General features: G+C 41.7%; 1 protein-coding gene across 1 annotated transcript in view; it reads right to left on the reverse strand.

The window, feature by feature from the left end:
• Positions 1 to 21,200, reverse strand: part of GLT8D2 (glycosyltransferase 8 domain containing 2) — a 42,567-nt gene that overhangs the window by 1,318 nt on the left and 20,049 nt on the right. The window contains exons 3-9 of the mRNA XM_061417120.1: positions 20,386 to 20,478; positions 13,902 to 14,073; positions 8,564 to 8,681; positions 7,043 to 7,127; positions 6,343 to 6,455; positions 3,605 to 3,771; positions 2,492 to 2,604 (exon numbers count right to left, since the gene is read on the reverse strand). Of these exons, the coding sequence (XP_061273104.1) occupies positions 2,492 to 2,604; positions 3,605 to 3,771; positions 6,343 to 6,455; positions 7,043 to 7,127; positions 8,564 to 8,681; positions 13,902 to 14,073; positions 20,386 to 20,478 (861 nt within the window). The remainder of the gene's footprint in view (positions 1 to 2,491; positions 2,605 to 3,604; positions 3,772 to 6,342; positions 6,456 to 7,042; positions 7,128 to 8,563; positions 8,682 to 13,901; positions 14,074 to 20,385; positions 20,479 to 21,200) is intronic.

The raw sequence follows: 21,200 nt of genomic DNA on the forward strand, positions 1-21,200 counted from the left end.
CAGAGTTCACAGGAGTTCTTTCTCTGCATTTCTGTCATTAATATGGCAGCATTTTCTTTTAAGCAGTCTCATTTTTATCCTATAAAATGTGCCTGAGAATAAGATCTGCTTTTATCAAACAACTGTCTCTATTTGAATATTTTTCCCTTCATAAGTAACTGCTTAGAGACTATGCATAACCCTGATACTGTTATTGTGGCAGGATATTTTTAGAGTGTATCTTCCAGAAGTATAGTAAGATCTTGTGAATGTAAATTTTTAAAAAATATCCTCTGTTGTGTTACATTTTCTTTCTATGAAAGGGAATGTGATATTTTCAAACAACTAAAAGTCCATTGAGGCAAGAGAGGATGAATAGCTAGAATATTATAGCTTTAACATATGATGTAAGGGGGGAAAAACCCTAAACCTTTCTTCTGTTATTCATAAACATAGTTGTGTAGGAAGTTGCAGAAGAGGAGCTAGGTGTTCGGGCTATAGTAGCATCATTGGAATAATTATCATGTAGCAGAATCTACACAGGAAATGCTCATTTGGAGAGTGGAGACTTCACATGGGGTCATCTCCAGGAAGCAGAAGAGCAAGTCTCAGCCCCACAACTGAAGGACTCTGTAGGGACTTGCAGCTTTGCTTTTCACTAAGTTTCATAAATTTGTAAAACCTTAAGCCTTAACTGTTTAGACCCAAACTTAATAGCCATTAATGTTAATACTGCTTACTGCTCTAAAACATTCTAAAATGAAATCATTTTTCAAATGATTTCTGTGTAGCTTTACTTTGCAGACCACCTCCAATTCCAAAACCTTCAGCACAGATGCAGGCTCTGTTCTATAAGAAAAGATGACTCCTCTCCCTTAGAAGGTTCTGTCCCTTCCTGCTTGTCAGTAAATTAGGTAGTTTGTAAAATGTAATTCTGAGTCTCTTTTCCAAGATCATTAACTTCTCTAACCCAGTCTAAGCTCCACATCACTGTTCCTACACATATTTTATAGCTATTCTACTTTGATGGGATTTTCTCCACACTCATCACCACTTGACCTAACAGTGAGCCCAGCATTATAAAGCAAATCAAATGAAATATTAGTGTCCTCAATGTCCCCATATCACTCTTCTGTGCATACAGATGTTCAGGAAAATCAGGGGTGATACTAGTGAGGAGACAGGAACTATTTATGCAGCATCATAAAGAGGAGACAGTCATGCAGTTTCCACAGTTCTGTGTGACCTCCCTTTTACAAGGGACAGTAGGAGACACGCCATCTTACAGGATTGTTCTGAGAGAAGTGATGTTCACATCAACCCCCAGAGCCTAGCCCAGGGCTTGACAGTGTGTGCCCACAATCCATTGTCTCCCATTCTAAACTAATCAATCCCCTAATGTTTGAAAGCAAAAGGCTTTTTAATAACTTTTTTGGCAGCAACATCTAGAACCCCTTCAGTGTATTGCATAATGTAAGTATATGCACATTACCTTTTAAAATTTCAGAACCTTTCTTAATTTCTAAACAGGTCTGGCCCAGTGGGTTTGGCAAATGGGTGCGGCCATACATTTGAAAGAATGTGAATGTCTTCTGTGTCAGGCTCTGTTCTAAGCAGTTTACACATATTAGGTAATTTAATCCTTGTAAAAACTTAATAAGGTTATATTAGCTTCCATTTACACATGAAGAAACTAAGGCACAGAGGGCTTGAGTAACTTGCCTAAGGTCTTAGATAATAGCAAAGTTGGGATTCCAGTCCATACCCCAGAGCCTGTGCTCCTGTAGTGAAGAGTGAATAAAAGACTTGAGGGACTCACATAGTATACAGTCAGCAAGCAGTTTTTTCCTAAAAGATAAATTACAGAACTTGCCTTGTGGTCCAGTGGTTAAGAATCTGCTTGGCAATGCAAGGGTCACAGGTTTGATCCCTGGTCAGGAAACTACGATCCCACATGCCTCATGGTAATAACTAAACCCACTAACTGCAATTACTGAGCCCGTGCTCTAGAGTTCATGCTCTGCAACAAGGTAAGCCATGCAAATGAGAGGCCCACACGCCACAACTAGAGAACGCCCGTGCCCTGCAACAAACACCCAGCACAGCCAAAAAAAAGATAAATTGCCAGCTATCTAAATCCATCAACTATTATGCTAATTCATTTGGTTCTGTCCACTATAGGTTACTGCAAGAGAGCAATAAAGGTATGTGGAAAAGTTCTGCCAGTGAACATTGTATCTCAACAAAAGTTCGTGTTTATTGAGCACATACTATATGCTAAGCATGATTCCAGTTGCTTTTCCTGAAGCGCTTTTCCTAGAAACATCTCTCAGGTCATTTTTTATCAGCTGCAGTTGCAGAATCTGAGCAGTGAAGGTTAAATAATGTGTCCCAGGTGAGATCTCAGGTCACCTGGAGGATTTGAATTGAGGAAGCTGGTATAATATCACACTCGCCTCACCTTGATCCTCACTTCATCTATAAAATGTGCCTGGTGTTCTAAAATACTTACCCAGGTGCCTTATGTGCCATAGGGGGTTGATGGTGGAGTATTTCCCATGAAACACAATCAGCATTGGGGAGGTGGCTACCCCTCCTCCCAGCGAGCTGCTGTAGAGATTTTCCCTAAGAAACAGAATAGAAAAGCAACAGTTGGCCTGGAGTCCCACAGACTCAGATGAAGTAGAATCTAATTAGTTTAAAAGGTTTGGCACAGTGGTAAAGAATCCGCCTGCCAAAAAGGAGACATGAGTTCAACCCCTGGGTCAGGAAGATCCCTTGGAGAAGGAAAGGGCAACCCACTCCAGTATTCTTCCCTGGGAAATCTCATGGACAGAGCAACCTGGTGGGCTACAGATCACTGGGGTTGCAAAGAGTCAGACATGACTTAACAACTCAGCATGCACAAGACAATCCCTCACTGTATAATAAGCCTATGGGCTTTGATTTTTCTCCAACTTTTTATTTTGAAAGTTGTTAAACCTACCCAAAATTGTAAGAATACCATGAACTCCTATATGCTTTACCTTGATTCACAGAATGTCAGTATTTTGCCATTTTACTTCTCAGGCTTTTTTATAGCAAACATTGAAGATCCCAAATTCTGATCCTACATTATTTAGAATGACTTTACTCACAAATTCAAGGTTATGATAATATTAAAAGTATCCAGATTTAAAAGATGGACAGGATATACACTGCCATGATAACAGTGGTTGTGTTATTTTTATTATCTCAAAATTTCGATAATGAAAAATGATTTAATAAATTCAACCTTTACAAAGTTGACTTTATAAAATAATTCTTAAATCTGTGTAAGGAGAAGCTCTACTAAGATAAATGATTTGTAGTTGAAAAGGTTCACTGGCATTCTGGGAGAAGATTTAAAATCACATTATTTAACAACATTAGAAAATGTTTATATTAATAAGGGATTGCACAGGATCTCACTGCCTCTGACATATCACTTGAGAATAGCTTTTTCATCCACTGATCCCTTTTTTTCTCAACAGTGCCTCTGTAAGAAAACCTAACCTCAGATTTCTAACCCCTGAGCTATGCATAGAAAATTAATGGAATAATGTTGTTCCTGAGCATGGAAAAAATGATAGAGGCCCACACATACTCCACATTTTTTTGCATCCATTTCTCCAACTGTTTGGTGATCCGCTGGTGCTTCCATTCTGTCATGTTGGCAACAATCACACCAGGATTGAAAGAGCAAGTGCTGGGGCTGATGCCAAGGTCTTTTATCGTCTTCTTCCGGTAGTCCAGATAGCCCATATATGTGTTCTATAAAGGAAAAGGATACACATGCTTTTGACCAAGGAATCTTTTGTTTCTGGAAAATAACCACTTTCTTGAAACCATTAGGCAGTACCTGGGCTTCCTCCTGGGCACTGGCCACTTCCTCCAGTGCTTTCCCAGTTTTCTCTTGGTTCCCCAACCTCTAAAAGCTGGGTGCCCCTACTGGCATCTGCTCATCTCTCTAGCACAAACTCCCTCAACAGCGTCATCTGGCTCTAAATCTCTCCAGGCAGACATCCGGGACCTCTCTGGGTTTCCAGCTCCACTATATCTGCCAATTCAATTCGTCTGTCTGGTTGCTTAGTAAGGCAGGTCTCCTTAGAGCCCCAAACTGATCCCAGTCCTATCCCAAACCTGCTCTGCTACAACCTGCCCTACCTTGGTGGCCGCTCCATCCTTCCAGTTAGAAAACTTAGGGTCACAAGGTCATCCTAGACTCCTCCTCCTCACTCACTTTCCATATAGATCTCAGCAACCCTGTGGTCCCATCTTCCAAAATATATTCAGAAGCCAACAACTTTTTTCTTTTTTTTGGCCGCACCATATGGCTTGTGGGATATTGCCATGTGGCTTGTGGGATCTTAGTTCCCTCACCAGGGATCAAAGCCGGGCCCTTAGCAGTGAGAGCAAGGAGTCCTAACCACTGCACTGCCAGGGGATTCCCCAGAAGCCAACCACTTCTTACCGTCTCTACTACCTTCCTGGTCCAGACCATCATTACCACTCACTGGATTTCTGCCAGATCCTCCCAACCTGTGTCCTGCTTCCACCTTTCTCAACCTGCTCTGTCTCAGTGTTACTCCTCTGCTCAAAGCCCATCCAGTGGCTTCCCCTCTCATTCAGAGTAGATCCCAAACTCCCTAAAATGCCTGCCATGCCTTCCACCATCTGCCCTTGTCCCCATTACCTCTCCATCTTCTATTACCCTCCCATGTGACCCCTCTGCCACCCTGACCTCCTTGTTCCTTTAATATACCAAATACTCCCCTGCTTGCACATTTGCTGTTACCTCTCCTGGAATGGCTTCCCCTAAATATCTGTGAAGATAGTTGCCTCAAGTCTTTCAGGTGTAGGCTCAGAAACACCGTCTCCACAAAGACTTCCCTGATCACCCAGCTTAAATTTCAACCCCACCTCCTCTTACTTATTCTCTGTTCAATATTTTACTTGTTTGCTGACCATCTCTTCCCACTAGAATGGAAGCTACACAAAGGCACAAATTTTAGTTTTGTTACTGTGTTGCTGCTAAGTCACTTCAGTCGTGTCCGACTCTGTGCGACCCCATAGACGGCAGCCCACCAGGCTCCCCCGTCCCTGGGATTCTCCAGGCAAGAACACTGGAGTGGATTGCCATTTCCTTCTCCAATGCATGAAAATGAAAAGTGAAAGTGAAGTCTCTCAGTCGTGTCTGACTCTTCGCGACCCCATGGACTGCAGCCTACCAGGCTCCTCCGTCCATGGGATTTTCCAGGCAAGAGTACTGGAGTGCGTTGCCATTGCCTTCTCCGTGTTACTAGCACCTAAATCAGTGTCAGGCACATAGCAAGCACTCCATAACTGGTTGTTGAGTGAAAGTAACATGAGGCAAAACACACTATTTCACCCACAGAGGCTGCCATAATCTGCCTCATGGGATGCTCAAAAGACCTCGACATAATGGAACTATCTGAGCACTTTCCTAGGTGCAGACACCGTTCTAAGAACTTCACACACTAGTTCATTAGTTGCATGCAATAACTTACATGTATTAACTAAGTTAACGCTCCCAGTAACCCTACCAGGAAGTTCTATTATTACCACTTTTGACAAATGAGGGAGAAAACGACTGGTTAAGTAACTTGCCCAAGGTCACAAAACTACTGAGTGATGGAGCCAAGATTTTGACAGGCAGGTCTGGGTCCAGGGCCTAGCCCTTAAAATGTGTCACACTTTAATGTCACACATATGTCATTATTTCCTGGATTTTTTTTTTTTTTTTTGAAGAACAGCATTCAATTTGTAATAGCATCTTGTATTTTAAAGCCATTCTTTTGATTTCAGTGTTACGTCTGGGTTTGACTTCCTTCATTTCTACAAGAGTAAGGAACTCTTTACCTTGGAATAAAGTCAATATTTTTCCTCTACTGAAAGGGGATGGGGAGGAGAGACAGTCAAAACTCTGAAAACAGAACCAAAGTTCCAGTGAGTATCTTTTAGAGAAAACACCAGTCTCTGCCACAGAGTGTGGTTACAAGTGACTTAAGTAACAACCATCATTTCTGGAGCATTTAGTGGACACTTTGACATCATGTTATTTCATCACAACCCACAAACACGACCAAGTAGGTGCTATGGTTGCCATGTTCCAGATAAGGAAAGGACTTGCAGAAGTTAAGTAACTTGACCCAGAGTCACTGGGAGCAGAACTGGGATGTGAATGGGCAACCCAGACCCCTGGCTGTGTGCTGCCCATCAGTCCTGCCCGACTGGCCGGCTTCTCAAAGGTAACAGTGACACTTGCTCTGAGATGCTAGGAGGAGAAGGAGTGAAAGTAGGATTCCCAAGACGGGTGCCCACCTGCAGCCCCACGAGTCTGTGTATGTCCTGGGAGGAGGGCAGATCGCAGTCGTCGGAGAAAGCTGCTGCGTGGCCCAGGGCCAAGGTGGTATCATACAGCTCTTGTATGTCCCCTGAATTAACAAACACCAGGAGTTACAATAGTACAGCACTCATTCCAGGACTAGATAGAGCTTAGAGCATAAACAATCCCCAATTTTACTGTGGAGGAAAAGTATGTAATCTGTGGTTTCAAGTGGTTTGGCATTTTGCTTGAAAAGAATAGCTCATATCATATGAAAAGCCACTTGATATTGAGCTCCGATCTGCATTGGTCAGATTTCTTTATTTCTGTGGCTTTGTAGGCACTTGACCGATGCTCATCTTATTTCGCATGTGGGAAAGAGAGAAGACAGCATTTAACACTACAGTTTAGCTTGCTTCTAATAACATCATCAATGAGGCTTTATCCCTCTGTGTTTCAGGGTTGCAGGGTACCTATTACAGACTTTGACAGGGAGTGGCTCTCAGAAAGTCGATTGTCCCAGAAAGTGAATATCAACCTTTGTTTTCAAAATATTCTCTGATTTTTTATAATACCACCAAATTTAATGAGCCATGAAAATCACTGAGCCACTAGATATTTCAAAATTGAACAGAGATGGGCATTCTACTTATCAGCTGCTCCTTTTCTGAGTATTCTTGGCATCGGCGAGTATACCTTGGACGATTACATCATCATCCAAATAGATGACTTTCTCGTGTTGGTGGATAAGCAGAGGGAGATAAAATCGAACAAAGTTCAGCTGTTAAAACAAGAAAAGAAGTAATGGTGAGGAAGAGACAGAAGTTCCAGTGTATAATAGGGGTGCTCATGGGTCAGCTTTGACCGTGACCATGGCTCAGCTCTAGGTTTGGAGCAGAATAAAACAGAGACTGCAGAGAGGCCTGCCTGAGCTTCCTAGTGCCCAGTTTACTTGGGGCCCTGGGACTGAAATCAGCACCCATCAGAGGTTCTTCTAGATCCAACCTCCGCCCCCACTGCTGAAACTGTCACTATTTTCATCGCTGTGAACTGCTACAGTGGAAGTCACAGAGTATATTAATCTTTCTGGCCACAAATTGCCGGCCTTTCTCTATACTCAGTAATTTGACACTGGTCAACTGAAACAGCCTTAAACACACACACACACACATGCATCATCCCTCACATCATCACATCACACACACAGGCTCAATGTCTTAGCTCCTTGAACCAGAGAAAAGCCAGAGATGCATGGGCTGAGGACGGGTGTCTTAATATTTTAATGTACTGTGCTCAGTTGCTTAGTTGTGTCCAACTCTTTGTAACTCTGTGGACCATAGCCCGCCAGGCTCCTCTGTCCATAGGATTCTCCAGTCAAGAATACTGGAGTGGGTTGCCATTTCTTCCTCCAGGGGATCTTCCTGACCCAGGGATCGAACTCAGGACTCTTGCATCTCCTGCACTGGCAAGCAGATTCTTTACCACTAGCATCATGTGGGAAGCTATAATAATGTATAATGCAAAATGCGAACTCAGTGAGCACTCTTGATAATAAATATCTGGAATTTGGAAAAGATCGTATCATTAGAAGGCTTAGAATTTAGTAAATTTTCAAGTATGTATTTAAATAATAATCATACGTAGAAGGAAGCTGAATTTTCTGTAAACCTGCCATCAAAACACCACTTTTTATTCAGGAAAGTGTCCTTCTTGTAAGAACTCTTGCAGTGAAACACTTTAAGATTGCTAGTGCCAGGGGAAAAGTTGGTGTTGCCTGAAAATATTAGTCAATACTGTGAAGTAAATACCCAATCTTGTTACAGTTTTCCCTTAGTTGCTAGGATACTCTGAGCTAAATGTAATGTCCAGTCACAGTACACACCACTGCCAAGGGGTGGGGAATATATTTTTCTCACTACTTGGCACCCCAACCACCCCTTAGGTATATTTACACATATAAAAGGATGCTACATTTTCTTATGCTTCATTTCTTCTTTCATAGCTTCATTATGTAAACTTCATAATGTAGCTTCATTATGTAAACCATCTTACATCCTTTCTGCAACAGATGCTTTATAAATGGTCAAAGCAGAGTTTGGTGGAGATCTAACACTGCGAGGCTTCAGAAACATTTCATGTGCACCCCAGTGGCTGGCCCTCTACCCTGAATAAGCATCTCACCAAGAACCATCCCCTACGTGTGTAATCCCTACTCACAGGCTGGAGCAGCTCAGGCCTTGAGGAGTCCGGTCTGATCTTTCCTTTAAGGACCACAGGGTTGAATTCCACAATTTTAAAGTTTATTTCTCTCAGTTTAGAATGTTCGATCCATTTCCTAAAGAGATAACAAAAACAAAGAACAACATCTAGCGCACACCTCCGACCTTGCCTCAACACACCTATTGCCTTGGAGTCAATGTCTTGCTTCCTTAGAAAATTAAAAATGCAGCGTGTGTAGCCTTAGCCAATTCTAGTCTATAAATCCTTCTGATTTTTTCCCCCATCTGGTTCAGTTTTGAATCTTTTTTTTTTTCATTCACATAACTCCTTTTGCAAAGGAAATGAAGCAAAATAGTAATAACCAAATATCTCCCCAGAGCCTTATAATATCTCTGCAGGAAACTGGAAGAACAATAAGCGTTCCTTCTTTTAAAAAACAAAACAAAAAACTATTTATTTAGACTGCCTTGGGTCTTGGTTGCAGCACACAGGTTTGGTTGCTCAACAGCATGTGGGATTTTAGTTCCCCAGCCAGGGATCAAACCCACGTCCTCTGCATTGGAAGGCCAATTCTTAGCCACTGGACCACCAGGGAAGTCCCAGTGTTCCTCCTTTCTTATAAAGCAGCATCTGTAGTTGTTGGTGTTCTCTTTGCCATGGGGTACGAGCCCTGTAAGGAGGCAGGACATCCTTTGACTGGATCGTGTTTACTCTGCTGTTTGGACTCCAAGGATGACCTAAATTTACCTTTACCTTTCACTCATCTGTCTTTCCTCCCCACCTTCATCTCCTCTTCTCCACCCTCTCCGCTTATGTGTGCTCGGTCTTACAGAAATTCTGCCTATCGTTTATCCAATTTGTAACACGATTCTTCATAGAAATGATTTCAAAATTAAATTTCCAATTTTATTTTTCATGTGGGCCACACATTTTAAAACCACACATGGTAACATTTTTGCTGATTAAAAATCAACAAGAGTGGTTTCCCTAGTGGCTCGGTGGTAAAAGAATCCACCTGCCAAGGCAGGAGACACAGGTTCGAAACCTGGTCCAGGAAGATCCCACATGCCGAAGAGCATCTAAGCCCGTGTGCCACAACTACAGAGCCAGTGCTCTAGAGCCAGGGAACTACAACTACTGAGCCCATGTGCCGCAGCTACTGAAGCCTGTGCGAGCCGAGCCCATGTTCCACAATAAGAGAAGACACTGCAACGAGAAGCCCATGCACCGCAACAAAGAGTCGTTTCCACTCCCTGCAACTGGAGAAAAGTCCACACAAAGCAATGAAGGCCACAACTAAATAAATAAATAAAATTCTTTTTAAAAATCGACAGAAGGATTCACTCTTCCAAACAAAATTTAGACCTGAAAATTTTGAAACATAAAAAGCAGTCATTTATACAATGTTAAATATCAAATATATCTCAATAAAGCTAGGGAGGAAAAAATCATATAAACAAGAAAAAAAGAGACAACCAACAGAAAAATAGGCCAGACACTTGAACATGTACATCGAAATGGTAAGGAAACACGTGGGAAAAAAGGGCTCAACCTTACTAGAAATCAAGGAACCTCAAATTAAAACCACAATTCAATATCCCTGAACACCATCAGAATGGCCATGCCAAGCATTGGTGTTATAGGGGCGTGTTTACCAAAGGATCCCACAAAGATGATCATTAAGCTGTACGTGGGGTTTATACAATTCTCTGTTTGTGTGTTATATGGCAAAAAAAAGAATTTTCCAAACATTTTAAAATGGGGTGGTGGAGATGACAACCAAGAGCTGAGAAACAGCCCCTGCTTAAACGTCATGAAGCCCTGCAGTTCCCGCCTCCCTCTGGTTCAAGTACAAACCCTCACTCCTATTACACATGCCATCCTTCTGGTTTGGTTATCTGGTATTCATACCCACAGATAATTAAAGAGCTGTTAACAACAGGCTAAGTGAACAATCTGCAACAGTAAGTGATAAGAAGAATTTGGTGATCTGGTTTGGGGTTTGGTTATCTGGTTTTCACGTGTGTATGCTTGTGCTCAGTCACTTCAGTCGTGTCCAACTCTTAATGACCCCATGGACTGTAGCCTGCCCGGCTCCTCCATCCATGGGATTCTCCAAGCAAGAATACTGGAATGGGTTGCCATGTCCTCCTCCAGGGGATCTTCCTGACTCAGGGATCAAACCTACTGCATTGCAGCGTTTCAGTCGAATCTCTCCTGCATTGCAAGTGATTCTATACCCCCTGAACCACCTGGGAAGCCTGGTTTTCATACCCACAGATAATTAAAGAGCTGTTAACAACGTGCCATCACTTCATGGGAAATAGATGGGAAAACAGTGGAAACAGTGTCAGACTTTATTTTTTTGGGGGGGGGCTCCAAAATCACTGCAGATGGTGACTGCAGCCATGAAATTAAAAGACTCTTAATCCTTGGAGGAAAAGTTATGACCAACCTAGATAGCATATTGAAAAGCAGAGACATTACTTTGCCAACAAAGGTCCATCTAGTCAAGGCTATGGTTTTTCCAGTGGTCATGTAGGGATGTGAGAGTTGGACTGTGAAGAAGGCTGAGTGCTGAAGAATTGATGCTTTTGAACTGTGGTGTTGGAGAAGACTCTTGAGAGTCCCTTGGACTGCAAGGAGATCCAACCAGTCCATTCTGAGGGAGATCAGCCCTGGGATTTCTTTGGAAGGAATGATGCTAAAGCTGAAACTCCAGTACTTTGGCCACCTCATGTGAAGAGTTGACTCACTGGAAAAGACTCTGATGCTGGGAGGGATTGGGGGCAGGAGGAGAAGGGGACAACAGAGAATGAGATGGCTGGATGGCTTCACCGACTTGATGGACTTGAGTGAACTCTGGGAGTTGGTGATGGACAGGGAGGCCTGGTGTGCTGCAATTCATGGGGTCGCAAAGAGTTGGACATGACTGAGCGACTGAACTGAACTGAACTGAAGTGAACAATCTGAAATAATAAGTGATAAGAAGAATCAGAAATGAGACAGAAAAACCCACAGCAACCAAGGACCGTTTAGATAAAGAGCAATTGTGTTTTATATCTTAGTACCTCCTGTGGTGCTGTTAAAAAAAAATCTGACCATAAAAATCAAACATGAATACATTCTCCTTATAAATGATGGAAACAACACTTAAAATACCTTGAACTTCTCTTCATCACTGTTCTCTCTATTTCTTTCATCCTCCTTAAAAATAATTACTTTTTACAGCTGGGGGTGGTATTTCTGGGTCTTTTTTTTTTCTTACAGAAATACATACATGTACATGTACACATTTATAGTTTGGGGCTTTTCATTTCATTGCTTCAGATTGAATGCTGTGTACTCCACATATTTGTATGCTGAAACCTAATCCCAAGTGTGGTGGTATTTGGAGGTGTGGCTTTTAGGAGGTGATTAGGTCTTGAGGGTGGAGCCCCCATGAATGGGGTTAGTACTCCTGTAAAAGAGACCCTGGTGAACCTCTCTTATCCCTTCTCCATGTGAGAACACAGCAAGAAGGCAGCCTGCTATGAGCCAGGAGGTGAGCCCTAACCAGACATGAATCTGCTGGCCCCTAGATCTTGGGCTTCTCGGTCTCCAGAACTTGAGAAGTAAAGTTCTCCTGTTTTTAAGCCAAACCATCCAGACTGTGGCATTTGGTTACAGCAATTCAAATGAATTAAGACATTCATAAAGTAGGTCAGTATATGAGGAGTACTGCAACTTGTATTTTCCACTTAATAATATGCCTTGGGGATCTTCTATGCCTTCTTTCTTTGTTAATAGCTGGATCATATTCCATAGTTCATTTAAATATTCCATTGATGGACATTTAAGCACTTAGCAATTTTTTTTATTATTTCATGTAATGCTGAAATTAACATTGTTGTATGTATATTTTGGTAGTATGTACTAGAATTTCTGTAGTACATATTCCCAGCTGTTGAAATGGAATGGTGAATCAAAATACATATACAATGCCATTCTATTAGATATTTCCAAACTGTCCTCTCAAAATGCTTTAGTAATTAATGAAATGTGCATTGTGCAAACAAGGAATAAGCATGTCTATTTTCCTGCACAGGATGGTGCTGTCCTATTTAGATTTACCATCCTGATGAGTGGACAACTATATGTCATCGTTTTAATTTGTTTTTCCCTACTAGTAACATGGAACATCTTTTCGTGTTTGCTGGCCATTTATAGCTTTTTGTTCTGTGAATTGTCTGCATTCTGTGCTCATTTTTCTACTATATGCTTGTCTTTTAAAATTTTTTTGGTAAGAATTCTTTATACATTTTGGATAGTAATCCTTTTTCTACAATACATGTTGAAGACAGTTTTCCTAATAAGTTGTGTGATCAGTTTCACTCAGTGTTTTTCACCAGTTAACATTTTTTTAATATTAGCAGTCAAATCTGTCCATTTTTCCCCCTGAGGTCTGGGAGTCACTCTCCATACCAAAATTATACAACTATCCTGCAATTTAGTAATACATTTAGAATTTTATCTCCTGTTTATTTCTTTTAAATCCAACTCCAATTTATGGTTTAGTATGGTGTGTGATAGGAAAGAAGTCACTTTGCAGTTTATGAATTATAATTAATGATGGTTCTGAGCCATATTAGATGATTACATTAATAGCCTCTCAGGTTAAGAAAAGCAAAGAAAAGAGAAACTTTGAGAAAAAAGACTCCTGTAAATGGCTTAAGGATTGGGTTTCCTTCGTGCATTAAATAATTCGCTTCTGTAGAACAGTGCACTGCCCTACCAGATTAATGAGGCTTTGCTGAAATTTCCTTAGCCAGGCAACACATTTGTCAGGCCATCAGGTAAACCTCAGGTTATCCTCTCATTAATTTGAAGGACATTTATCAAACCCAAGAAAGAAGAGAATCCATATAAGGAAAGATAAGAACAATTAAAAGGAAGTAGAGGGACTTCCCTGGTGGTGCAGTGGATAAGAATCCAGCTGCCAATGCAGGGGACACAGTTTTGATCTCTGATCTGGGAAGATTCCACATGTCTCAGAGCAACTAACTCTGTGTGCCACAACCACTGAGCCTACGTGCTGTGACTACTGAGCCTGCACAGCTAGAGCCCGTGCTCAGCCACAAGAGAAGCCACCACAACAAAAAGTAGCCTCTGCTCGCAGCAACTACAGAAAGCCCATGAGCAACCTGGGCTCAAAATAACTACAAAAATAGTTATTATATTATTGCTACAAAAATAGCAACAAAAATAACTACATTTAAAAAAAAAAACAAAACCAAGTTGATTAAAAAAAAAAAAAGGAAGTAGAAAACTCCAGAGTCTACAGTACACATATTACCGTATTCGGGACAGAGTGTTCCGGAGCCCAACTACATAAAACAAGATGTTGGCATCAGTGTTGCTGTAGATGCTGTTGATGGCAGCCATGGCAGCGCCCATCCTGCCTGCTGCTGCACAGATCACCACCGGAATTTCATCCTCCATCTCCTCCGGGGTCTCAGAGTCATCATCTGGAAACATCAGAAGCAGAGTCTTGGAACATGAAGGAATTTCACAGTCCGGCTTGTCTTTCCCACTCCAGGGGGAAGACACACAGTGGGGAAGGGACTGTCCATCATTCTCCAATATCCAACTTTCCTTCTCTCAGAACATTGGAAATTTAGCTGGCACATAGCCAACCACTATTTTTCTAGACTCCCTTGCAGCTTTAAGTGACTAAGTGTTGACCAGTGAGATGTTGGTGTCAGTATATGTGCAACGATTGTGTTTGCCTTTAAAAAGAATGTGGGGATTTCCCTGGTGGTCCACTGGTTAAGTGGTTGAGTGAAACTATTCTATATTCTATGATAGTAGATAAATGTCATTATCAATTTCTCAAAACCTGTAGAATGAATAACACCAGGGGTAAACCCTAATGTGAACACTGGTGGGGATTCCCCAAAAGTTCAGTGCTTAGGACTCAGAGCTTCCACTGCAAGGGGTTTGATGCCTGGTCAGGGAACAAAGATCCTGCATGCCTCGTAGTATGACCAAAAAAAAGAAGAAGAAAGAAAGAAAGAAATTAACTATGGACACTGGTGATAATGATGTGTTAATGTAAGTCCATGGAATGTAATACATGTACCACTCTGGTGCAAGATGTTAATAGTGCGGGAGGCAGTGCGTATGTGTGTGTGTATGTATGTGTTTGTCTGTGTGTGTATGTGTGTGTTTGTCTGTGTGTGTATGTGTGGTGGAAGGAGGAATGGGAGAAGTCTCTGTACCTTCTGCTCAGTTTTGCTGTGAACCTAAAACTGCCCTAAAAAGTAAAGTCTATTAAAAAACCAACACGCACTTCTCGAAAAACTCCAGCCCAAACAGAAGAGAATCCAGTAAATGGTGATTGTTTTCTGCAGCCCTCTCAGCCTCCATTTCAAAGGCAGACCTCCTGCCAGGTGGGTGTGTCTCTCTCAAACCATTCTTAATGTACACCCAAAGCATGTAAACTACACACTGTATAAATATTATATGAAATTTGATGAATTATTTTAAAACCAAAATGAAATCATACTTTCATAGTCTCTGTAACTTGCTTTTTTCATATAACATACCACAGATATCCATCTTTCAATGCCAACATTGTGTTCTTTTGGGCAGTATTTCATAGCACTGATTGCTTTTTAAAATTTTAGCACTGAATGGGATAAAAATGTGCTACTGGATAAATTTATGTGGTCCAAACACTTTATCACGTATAAATGTATGGCCAATTAAATAGTCAGGATATGTGCTTTCTAACAGTTCTTTTCAGTTCAGTTCAGTCGCTCAGTCATGTCCGACTCTTTGCGACCCCATGAATTGCAGCATGCCAGGCCTCCCTGTCCATCACCAACTCCTGGAGTTCACTCAGGCTCACGTCCATCAAGTCAGTGATGCCATCCAGCCATCTCATCCTCTGTCATCTCCTTCTCCTCCTTCCCCCAATCCCTCCCAGCATCAGAGTCTTTTCCAATGAGTCAACTCTTCACATGAGGTGGCCAAAGTACTGGAGTTTCAGCTTTAGCATCCTTCCTTCCAAAGAAATCCCAGGGCTGATCTCCTTCAGAATGGACTGGTTGGATCTCCTTGTAGTCCAAGGGACTCTCAAGAGTCTTCTCCAACACCACAGTTCAAAATTATCAATTCTTCAGCGCTCAGCCTTCTTCACAGTCCAACTCTCACATTCATACATGACCGCAGGAAAAACCATAGCCTTGACTAGATGGACCTTTGTTGGCAAAGTAATGTCTCTGCTTTTCAATATGCTATCTAGGTTGGTCATAACTTTCCTTCCAAGGAGTAAGCGTCTTTTAATTTCATGGCTGCAGTCATCATCTGCAGTGATTTTGGAGCCCAAAAAATAAAATCAGCCACTGTTTCCACTGTTTCCCCATCTATTTCCCATGAAGTGATGGGACCAGATGCCATGATCTTCGTTTTCTGAATGTTGAGCTTTAAGCCAACTTTTTCACTCTCCACCTTCACCTTCATCAAGAGGCTTTTTAGTTCCTCTTCACTTTCTGCCATAAGGGTGGTGTCATCTGCATATCTGAGGTTATTGATATTTCTCCCGGCAATCTTGATTCCAGCTTGTGTTTCTTCCAGTCCAGCGTTTCTCATGATGTACTCTGCATATAAGTTAAGCAGGGTGACAATATACAGCCTTGATGTACTCCTTTTCCTATTTGGAACCAGTCTGTTGTTCCATGTCCAGTTCTAACTGTTGCTTGCTGACCTGCATACAGGTTTCTCAAGAGGCAGGTCAGGTGGTCTGGTATTCCCATCTCTTTCAGGATTTTCCACTGTTCATTGTGATCCACACAGTCAAAGGCTTTGGCATAGTCAATAAAGCAGAAATAGACGCTTTTCTGGAACTCTCTTGCTTTTTCCATGATCCAACAGATGTTGGCAATTTGATCTCTGGTTCCTCTGCCTTTTCTAAATCCAGCTTAAACATCAGGAAGTTCATGGTTCACATATTGCTGAAACCTGGCTTGGAGAATTTTAAGCATTACTTTACTAGCGTGTGAGATGAGTGCAATTGTGTGGTAATTTGAGCATTCTTTGGCATTGCCTTTCTTTGGGATTGTAATGAAAACTGACCTTTTCCAGTCCTGTGGCCACTCCTGAGTTTTCCAAATTTGCTGGCATATTGAGTGCAGCACTTTCACAGCATCATCTTTCAGGATTTGAAATAGCTCAACTGGAATTCCATCACCTCCACTAGCTTTGTTCGTAGTGATGCTTTCTAAGGCCCACTTGACTTCACATTCCAGGATGTCTGGCTCTAGGTGAGTGATCACACCCTCGTGATTATCTGGGTCATGAAGATCTTTTTTGTACAGTTCTTCTGTGTATTCTTGCCACCTCTTCTTAATATCTTCTGCTTCTGTTAGGTCCATACCATTTCTGTCCTTTATCGAGCTCATCTTTGCACAAAATGTTCCTTTGGTATCTCTGATTTTCTTGAAGAGATCCCTAGCTTTCCCATTCTGTTGTTTTCCTCTATTTCTTTGCATTGATCGCTGAAGAAGGCTTTCTTATCTCTTCTTGCTATTCTTTGGAACTCTGCATTCAGATGTTTATATCTTTCCTTTTCTCCTTTGCTTTTCGCTTCTCTTCTTTTCACAGCTATTTGTAAGGCCTCCCCAGACAGCCATTTTGCTTTTTTGCATTTCTTTTCCATGGGTGTGGTCTTGATCCCTGTCTCCTGTACAATGTCACGAACTTCATTCCATAGTTCATCAGGCACTCTATCTATCAGATCTAGGCCCTTAAATCTATTTCTCACTTCCACGGTATAATCATAAGGGATTTGATTTAGGTCATACCTGAATGGTCTAGTGGTTTTCCCGACTTTCTTCAATTTCAGTCTGAATTTGGCAATAAGGAGTTCATGAACTGAGCCACAGTCAGCTCCTGGTCTTGTTTTTGCTGACTGTATAGAGCTTCTCCATCTTTGGCTGCAAAGAATATAATCAATCTGATTTCAGTGTTGACCATCTGGTGATGTCCATGTGTAGAGTCTTCTCTTGTGTTGTTGGAAGAGGGTGTTTGTTATGACCAGTGCATTTTCTTGGCAAAACTCTATTAGTCTTTGCCCTGCTTCATTCCGTATTCCAAGGCCAAATTTGCCTGTTACTCCAGGTATTTCTTGACTTCCTACTTTTGCATTCCAGTCCCCTATTATGAAAAGGACATCTTTTTTGGGTGTTAGTTCTAAAAGGTCATGTAGGTCTTCATAGAACCGTTCAACTTCAGCTTCTTCAGCGTTACTGGTTGGGGCATAGACTTGGATTACTGTGATATTGAATGGTTTGCCTTGAAAATGAACACAGATCATTCTGTGGTTTTTGAGATTGCATCCAAGTACTGCATTTTGGACTCTTTTGTTGACCATGATGGCTACTCCATTTCTTCTGAGGGATTCTTGCCCGCAGTAGTAGATATAATGGTCATCTGAGTTAAATTCACCCATTCCAGTCTATTTTAGTTTGCTGATTTCTAGAATGTCGACATTCACTCTTGCCATCTCTTGTTTGACCACTTCCAATTTGCCTTGATTCATGGACCTGACATTCCAGGTTCCTATGCAATACTGCTCTTTACAGCATCAGACCTTGCTTCTATCACCAGTCACATCCACAGCTGGGTATTATTTTTGCTTTGGCTCCATCCCTTCATTCTTTCTGGAGTTATTTCTCCACTGATCTCCAGTAGCATATTGGGCACCTACTGACCTGGGGAGTTCCTCTTTCAGTATCCTATCATTTTGCCTTTTCATACTGTTCATGGGGTTCTCAAGGCAAGAATACTGAAGTGGTTCGCCATTGCCTTCTCCAGTGGACCACAATTCTTTTAACAGCTATTATAAAAGCAACTCATTTCTTTCCATGGAGAAAGGAGTTTGCAGTGGGATCAGCCAGCTGAATGTGTTGGCCTATGGGCAGGAAATGAAATGTGAGGAGTAAAGAGCTTGAAGTTCGAAAAACATTTGGCCTTATATGACCTTCTCTCTTTGTCAAAGCAATTTACTGAGTCATTCTTTCCGTACTATTGTGGACTGAATTGTATACCCTAAAATGCATGATGCTGAAGCCCTAACCCCCTAGTATTAAGTTAAATGAGGCCATTTGCGTGTTCAGTCACTCATGTCCAACTTTTTGCAACCCCAAGGACTGTAGTCTGCCAGGCTCCTCTGCCCACGGAATTTTCCAGGCAAGAATACAGGAGTAGGGTGCCATTTCCTTCTGCAGGGGATTTTCCTGACCCAGCGATTTCTTGCATCTCCTGTATTGGCAGGCAGATTCTTTACCACTAGCATCACCTGGAAAGCCTTAAATGAGGCTATTTTTGCTGATTAAAAAGTGACAAATGGTGTTTCCCTGGTGGGTGGGTGATAAAGAATCCACCTGCCAATGCAGGAGACGTAGGTTTGATCCCTGGTCCAGGAAGATCCCACAGGCCATGGTACAACTAAGCCTATGCGCCACAGCTATTGAGCCTGTGCTCTAGAGCCCTCAAACCGCAACTACTGACACCAGCACAGAGCCCTCACTCTGCAACAAGAGAAGCCACCGCACTTAACAAAAAGCAGCCCCTGCTCTCTGCAACTAGAGAAAAGCCTGCACGGCAGCGAAGACCCAGCACAGCCAAAAATAAATTAATTAATTTTAAAAAGATAGATTGGGAAAAAAAAACCAAAAACCAAACAAACAAACTTGGGGCCAGGAGTGTGTTTTAACACACCCTCTGTGTGGTTCTTATAAGTGTTAAAGTTTGAGTAGGAGTAATAACTCTAGAACACAACTAAAATGTTAGTCTTGGTGGGTTTTCTACAAACAAGTCCTGGGAAACTGACCAAATTTTTGCTTGGCTCTGAACCCACCTATTGAAAAGACTAAAATTGTGTCCTTAAGTATTTCGTCTCATTCATTCCTTTATTTAGCTGTCCTGGGTCTTAGTTGTGGCATGCAGAGTCTAAATTTTATTATTATTATTTATTGGAGTATAACTGTTTTTCAGTGTTAGCTTCTGCTGTACCATAAAGCAAATCAGCTATATGTATACATGTATACATGTATCCCCTCTTGGACCTCCCTTCCACTGCCTCCCCCATCCCACTCATTTAGCTCATCATCAGTTATGGCATGCAAACTCTTAGTTGTGGCATGTGGGATCTAGTTCCCTGACCAGGGATTGAACCCAGGCCCCCTGCATTTGGAAGCTCAGAGTCTTGGCCACTGGGCCAGGGAAGTCCCAATTAGGTATGTCTTCTTGGTAGACTACGTGCCTGCTTACCTGCTTCATTCTTTTCTATATTCATTTTTACTGTGGTAAAATATGCAACATGAAATTTACCATCTTGGACTTCCCTGATGGTCCAGTGGCTAAGACTCTGTTCGCCCAATGCAGGGGGCTGGGGGTTTGATCCCTGGTCAGGGAACTTGATCCCACATTCCTCAACTAAGAATTCACATGTTGCAATTAAGATCTGGTGTAGCCAAATAAATATATTACAAAAAAATCTTACCATCTTAACCATTTTCAAGTGTACAGTTCAATGGTATTAAATACATTCACAACTGTTGTACAACCATCAGTATCATCCATCCCCATAACACTTTTCATCTTGTAAAACAGAAACTCTATACCCAGTAAACACTAATTCCCTCCCCCACCCACTCAGCTCCTGGCAGTCATCACTGTGTTTTCTGTCATCATGAATTTGACTATTCTGTCTCATATTAGTGGAATCACACAGTATTCATCTTTTTGTGATTGGCTTGCATCACTTATCATACCTGCTTCATTCCTGAGCATGGTCCCCTTATGAACTTTCTTATACAGAATCCCACAGAGGGTCACAATCAGAAGGAACAGCAACACCTGGTTAACTGAAATAAAGATAGAAACATGTTCAAGTCTAACCTGTCAAACTGAAATTGTGGATTAAGTTTAGAATAGCCAGTGTGAACACATGTGCTCCTTGACATTTCTGACATACACAGAAGTACAGATCTAGAACCTTTCTCTAAGCAGACAGCATTTGGAGTAAAGGGTTAATCTACGATACTGATGATACTCAAGGATGTCAGGTGTAGTTTAAGAAGAGACAGGGCTCTTCCCAGGCAGTCTGATGTACAGATTACTTAACCTCCCTGAGCCTCAGTTTGCTCATCTGCTAAATGGGGATTGTAATAATAATCATTACCTTTCAGAGGTGTTTTGAGAGTTAACAAAGCCCATGAAGGCCCAATAAAGACTTTAAAACTCTTATGTATTATCATTTACTATTTTTGTGCATCAAGATATTCATTTATTGGCTTCATACTGATCTATTTTCTGGCCTCTAGGCATTTGTCTTCACGTTTGGAAAAGGAAGGAGTTGGACAGTCTTCATGGATGCCTTTCAGAGCTACATCCTAAAGCTCAGTTGTTCTGCCTTACTGACACCCACCATCTCCTCTCTGCCTTTCTGGGTTATCAGATTCAGACAGAGACAAGCAGGTACTATACTCAGTTTAAAACAGAAATACAGAGAAGCAGAAGACAAGAGACAAAATTTAGAGTTTGTCAATACAACTGATTAACATTCCCATCCCACAGCCAGTTTGGG

This window comes from Bos javanicus, chromosome 5, assembly GCF_032452875.1.
Source record: "Bos javanicus breed banteng chromosome 5, ARS-OSU_banteng_1.0, whole genome shotgun sequence".
In the NCBI taxonomy this organism is placed as follows: Eukaryota; Metazoa; Chordata; class Mammalia; order Artiodactyla; family Bovidae; genus Bos; species Bos javanicus.